Raw genomic sequence first — 5,365 nt, 5'->3', positions numbered from 1 at the left:
TGTAGTAGAACGTTAGGTAACACGATAAGGTAACAGTGTAGCTCTGGAGCAATCTCGGGCTATATAACGTGACATGAAACGTAGTTATGAATGGAGTCTTGTCATGTTAAGTGTTGGGATGAACTGTCAAAAGGGACGGGTAGCGTGAAGAGTCATGCTAGCCGGGTTAAGAGAAGATTGGTATCGGAGTATGGCCCTTGTCCCTACGAGCAGGTGATCAACGTGTTATATACGTTGATCTTAGGTGATAAAGGGGTAAAGTACCTGTCATGAGCATAGATGTGTGATTGAGATGTGTGATTTCATCGATGTGTGATTGAGATGGTGAGAGACACGTGCTGGACGTGTCTCTCACCATGTTACACAGGTACTTTACCTGTTGAATGTTCGAAAAGATAGGAGATATCAAGTGATCTGAATAGAAGATTCAAAAAGAAGATATCAAACAAAAAGAATTTCGAACTATCAAGAAGTTATCTAAAGCAGTTATCTGATGAAGTTTCAGCGCTGGCTATTAGCAGTCTGTCAGCAGAGTTCTCTCGTTAGTAGATTCCTGCTGCACCTAAAACTCCTATCAGATTTGTTCCGTCAACAGAATCCTACAGCAATTAGAATTGATTTTCAGATTGTTTATTTAGGGAATCCTATTGGTAAGGATCAATAGAGATTCAGATCTACAAATTTTCTAGAGCACTTTCTAGTGCATTGTTTTTTGTGAGAAAATTCCTTAGTGAATTTTCATATTTGTGATCTCTCTTTGAGTGTGATCGTACTTTGAGAGTGGAGGATCGTGTGATTGGACTTTAGCTCCTAGAGTTCTAGGAAGAAAGACAATATTTGAAGATCGCTAGAGGTTCTAACTGCTACTACGGTAGAAGACAAACGGGCCGTTTGTCTAGGCAAGTAAGAGAGTCAAGTTGTAAATGTTTTGTAATTGATGAGTACTTGTAATTGCTTTTCAAATAATAAGATTGTATTTCCGGAGTTTGGCTGCCCCGTAGGATTTTAACTTTAAATAGTTCTTTAAAAGGTTTCACTTCGATATCAATCTTAGTGTTATGCAATTTATTTATTTTATGTTATTGTTTAATTATTAAATTAATTTTATTCTTAATTACTAACCAATTTGTTGAGTGAATTGGTATATATTTTCGTTGTATTACAGGATACTTGGGTAATTTTAGAATTCTTTACAAGTACAGAGTAGGCACAATAAGTAGCTATGGCTATACAATCTATATTTAGAACAAATCCTACACCGTGATACTAGCGGTACAACGTCTATCATGATTGGTGTTTCCATATATCACTCCTTGGGGATTGTCTCCAAGAATTGAGTCATAGTTATCGCCAACAAATAGCATGTGGAAATTATCTAATCAAGTAATTAAATACTAAGTTAAAACCGAGTTCAATTAAGGTTTGGAGACAAACTTTTGGGATTTTGGTTTTCAACAAGATTTTGGGGTTTCAATTGGATTCCGAGTGTTTAAGGTTTCTCAATGGTTGAAACTCTCTTTCGTTTGGCACAAATTGGATGATTTGATGAAATATGGGTTTACTTAGGTGGCATGATCACAAAGCTTAATTTCCTTTACATTTCCGTCTCATGGTTCCTTTTGGTGCCAAATATCTAATACTATATTCACCAAGTGTGGCTAAGAACTTGTTAAGTATCTAAATAAAAATTTTCTAACTTGATTTAGACATTCCACATTGTGTTATTGAAAACAGTAAACTGAGTGTCACATGGCACTTTACTAGTCACTATTCACTCTCAGAAATGGTGAAAATAACTTTACACCATAAAACTCTAAATATCCATACAAAACTAGGAGCGTTCTTCATCTCGCGAAATTCAACTCCTAAGTGTGTGTTAAACAATTCAAAACACATTTTCAAATAGTTGTTCAGAAAACAATAATAGTTTAATTGTGCCATTAAATCTTAAATATTCATTTGAGACTAATAATGCAAACCGTTTCTCATTCTCACACTCCTAAGTACCTCAAATAAATAAAATCACGTTTCTGGTATGATAGTGATTAGTGAGTAATAAGACTGATTATCTAACAAACTAAAACCTACGCGATTGATTGATTCGTGAAAACTTTCATGAATTTTTATGATGTACCTAAAGTTTAAATAAATTTATCCGTTCAATTTTTGGCAATTGTAACACTAGGGAAGGGGGTGTTACAAGTCACTCCTTTAATCATTAAGAGAAAAAAAAATTTAAATATATGAGCTGTTAAATCTAAGGGCCAACTAACATTTTCCTTTTATTTTTCATAAAAGACTTCTAACAAGCTAAATCCTAATGGATTTTGTCACAAACAAATTAATGCGACAAGTAATGAGAATTGAGTCGTTAATAGAATAAAATCGAATAATAAACACCGAGGATACCTATACAACGAGGTATCTATCTTGTAGCGAAAAAGTGGGCAATTATCAAACCTAATATTCATCTTATATAAAATTAGGGAAGCGTCTTAAAAAAAAAAATAAAGGAAGCGTCTTAACCCGAAAGTACTTTTTTCCTCACCAACCGGCATGGAAACCCGAACAGAGCAAGCAGAACCTCCAAGTAGAAGCTATTGGCGATGGAGCAAGCAGGACTTTTTCCCAGAAGCCTCATTCGATAGCTATACATCCTACAAGACCGCACTATCCCACACCTGCCACCGCCTCAAGGACCGCGTCCTTGACCGCTCCACCGACGATTTCGAGCTCGTCGAGCTCAGCAAGGCCAGCGAGCACCCCATGCACAAGTGTCTCACTTGGTGGGACCTCCTCTGGCTCAGCTTCGGCTCCGTCGTCGGTTCCGGCATCTTCACCATCACCGGTCTCGTAGCCCACGACCACGGCCCCTCCGTCGTCGTCTCCTACGCCGCTGCCGGTCTCTCCGCTTTGCTTTCCGCCCTCTGCTATACCGAGTTCGCCGTCGAGATCCCCGTCGCTGGAGGCTCCTTCTCTTACTTGCGCATCGAGTTGGGCGACTTCATCGCCTTCATCGCCGCCGGGAATATACTGTTAGAGGCCGTGGTCGGCGCGGCCGGGCTGGGTCGGGCATGGTCTTCCTACTTCGCCAGTATAATAAAGAACGACCCAGATTTCTTGCGCATCAGGGTAAGTTATTTGGCTAAAGGTTTTAATCTTTTAGATCCAATTGCCGTTGGGGTGCTTTTAGTTGCCAACGGGGTCGCTATGAGTGGGACAAGGAGGACGTCTTTCTTGAATTGGATTAGTTCTATAGTCAGTGCTTTTGTCTTTGTGTTTATTATAGTGGTTGGGTTCGTCCATGTCAAGAGCTCAAATTTGGTGCCCTTTTTTCCAACGGGAGCAAAGGGTGTTTTCGAGGCTGCTGCAATCGTGTACTGGTCTTATACCGGGTTCGATATGGTGGCGACTATGGCGGAAGAGACTAAGCAGCCCGCGAGGGACATACCAGTGGGGTTGGTTGGTTCCATGGCTATGATAACTGTGGTTTATTGCATGATGGCTTTGGCATTGACGATGATGCAGAAATACACTGAGATTGATAAGGATGCGGCGTATTCAGTTGCTTTTGTTAATGTTGGAATGAATTGGGCCAAGTATTTAGTGAGTATATGTGCACTGAAGGGGATGACTACGAGCTTGTTGGTTGGATCCCTTGGGCAAGCTCGATACACGACTCAGATTGCGAGATCGCATTTGATTCCGCCCTGGTTTGCTCTCGTGCACCCAAAGACTGGAACCCCCATTAATGCTACTCTATTGGTCACAATAACTAGTATAATTGTGGCATTTTTCACTAGTTTGGATGTGTTGTCGAGTGTTTTCTCGTTCAGTACGCTCTTCATTTTTGTGCTTATTGCTGTTGCATTGCTCGTGAGGCGACATTATGTTTCGAATGTGACACCAAAGAATGATTTGATTAAATTTCTTGTTTGCTTATTTGTTGTTATCGGATCTTGCATTGGCGGAACGGTATTTTGGAATTTGAACGGAGGAGGGTGGAATTGGATTGGGTATGTAGTTGCTGTTTTAGTTTGGCTTTTTGGGACTCTGAGGATGGCGCTGCTTCCAAAGCACCGTGTTCCCAAGTTTTGGGGGGTTCCACTCGTTCCATGGTTGCCTTCACTGTCCATTGGGATGAATATTTTTCTCATTGGGTCACTTGGTTCTGTCGCACTTTGGAGGTTCTTCATTTGCAGCGTTGTAATGCTTGTCTACTATTTGTTAGTTGGTCTCCATGCCACCTATGACGTCGCTCATGAAAACAAGCAGGATTCAAAAGACGTTGAGGGAAAGGAAGATGTTAATCAAGGTGTGTAAATGTATATGTAAATGTAGGTACGGTGGTCTAAAATTATGTTTGTGATATTTTTCAATGAATATCACTCGAAACTTCTTTTCGGAATTTTTTTGGCCTCTAGTGGAGACTACTTTCTGAATCAATTGGCTAAGTTCTAGGACTGATTCTTATATAGTGAATAAAGGAGTAATTAAGTATGGAAAATTAATTTTACAGCTTGTGTAAATTATCCAATTTGCTTTAATTTTAATGCCAAAAGCTTAACCCTGTTGTTGTTTCTGCAGCAACACTTTTGTGGTTTTGACACAAGCTAGGACAAATATTTCCTCAAAGGAATCGGGCCGAATTTCGCTTTACTAAAGCCCATCGGCTCAAAGGGCCATAAACCAATTCAGCCGCCGTCGGAATCTCGACCGCCAAAATACATAAATATGAAATTCGAATCTTTCTTTCATTAATAAGGACATAGGCTTTGTTTTCAGAAAACATCTCATCTCATCTCATCTCATTTGATTATTATAATTTATCCAATTTTTAATATAAATTAAAATAAACAATTCAACTTATTCAAATAAAAAAAATATTAAAAAAATATTCTAACAATATTTTATTCAACTTTTTAATTTTAATCTTAACTCATCTCATTTGTAAAAACAAACGGGCCTTAATGATTTAACGGGCGATGATAGAAGTCAATACCCTCAGCATGATACCCGCCCACTACATTAGTGTCCCTGATACATAGGAAATCATGCCGGAAGGCAAGCTCAACCAAAAGAGAATATTCATCTCGTATAAATAAGAATCGAAGTACGTAAATGTAGGTACAAATTTGAATAGAAATTTAAGAAACAACATATACACTTCAATATCACTGACTTAGGCTCGATTTGGATTGAGAGAGACTCTCAATCCATCTAATCTCATCTCATCTCATCATTATAACTTTAATAAATTCCCACACAAAATAGAATAAACAATTCAACTTTTTCAAATTTTAAAACAATAATAATATTAAAAAATAATATTTTATTCAACTTTCATCATAACTCATTATCCAAA

The 5,365-nt window shown here is 38.4% G+C and overlaps 1 protein-coding gene across 1 annotated transcript; it reads left to right on the top strand.

Annotated features, from left to right (window-relative positions):
- The first annotated feature begins 2,508 nt into the window (after positions 1-2,508).
- Positions 2,509-4,410, top strand: LOC108995910 (cationic amino acid transporter 8, vacuolar). Its single transcript, XM_018971583.2, has one exon. It carries the CDS (start codon positions 2,557-2,559, stop codon positions 4,321-4,323), a length of 1,767 nt encoding a protein of 588 aa, XP_018827128.2. The 5' UTR covers positions 2,509-2,556; the 3' UTR covers positions 4,324-4,410.
- The last annotated feature ends 955 nt before the right edge of the window (positions 4,411-5,365 follow it).

The sequence above is a fragment of the Juglans regia genome, chromosome 2, assembly GCF_001411555.2.
Source record: "Juglans regia cultivar Chandler chromosome 2, Walnut 2.0, whole genome shotgun sequence".
In the NCBI taxonomy this organism is placed as follows: Eukaryota; Viridiplantae; Streptophyta; class Magnoliopsida; order Fagales; family Juglandaceae; genus Juglans; species Juglans regia.
This window is presented reverse-complemented; position numbering and strand designations above follow the sequence as displayed.

Bases quoted from the DNA above. Each gene is read 5' to 3' on its own strand.
- LOC108995910 (XM_018971583.2), top strand. From the start codon at position 2,557: ATGGAAACCCGAACAGAGCAAGCAGAACCTCCAAGTAGAAGCTATTGG.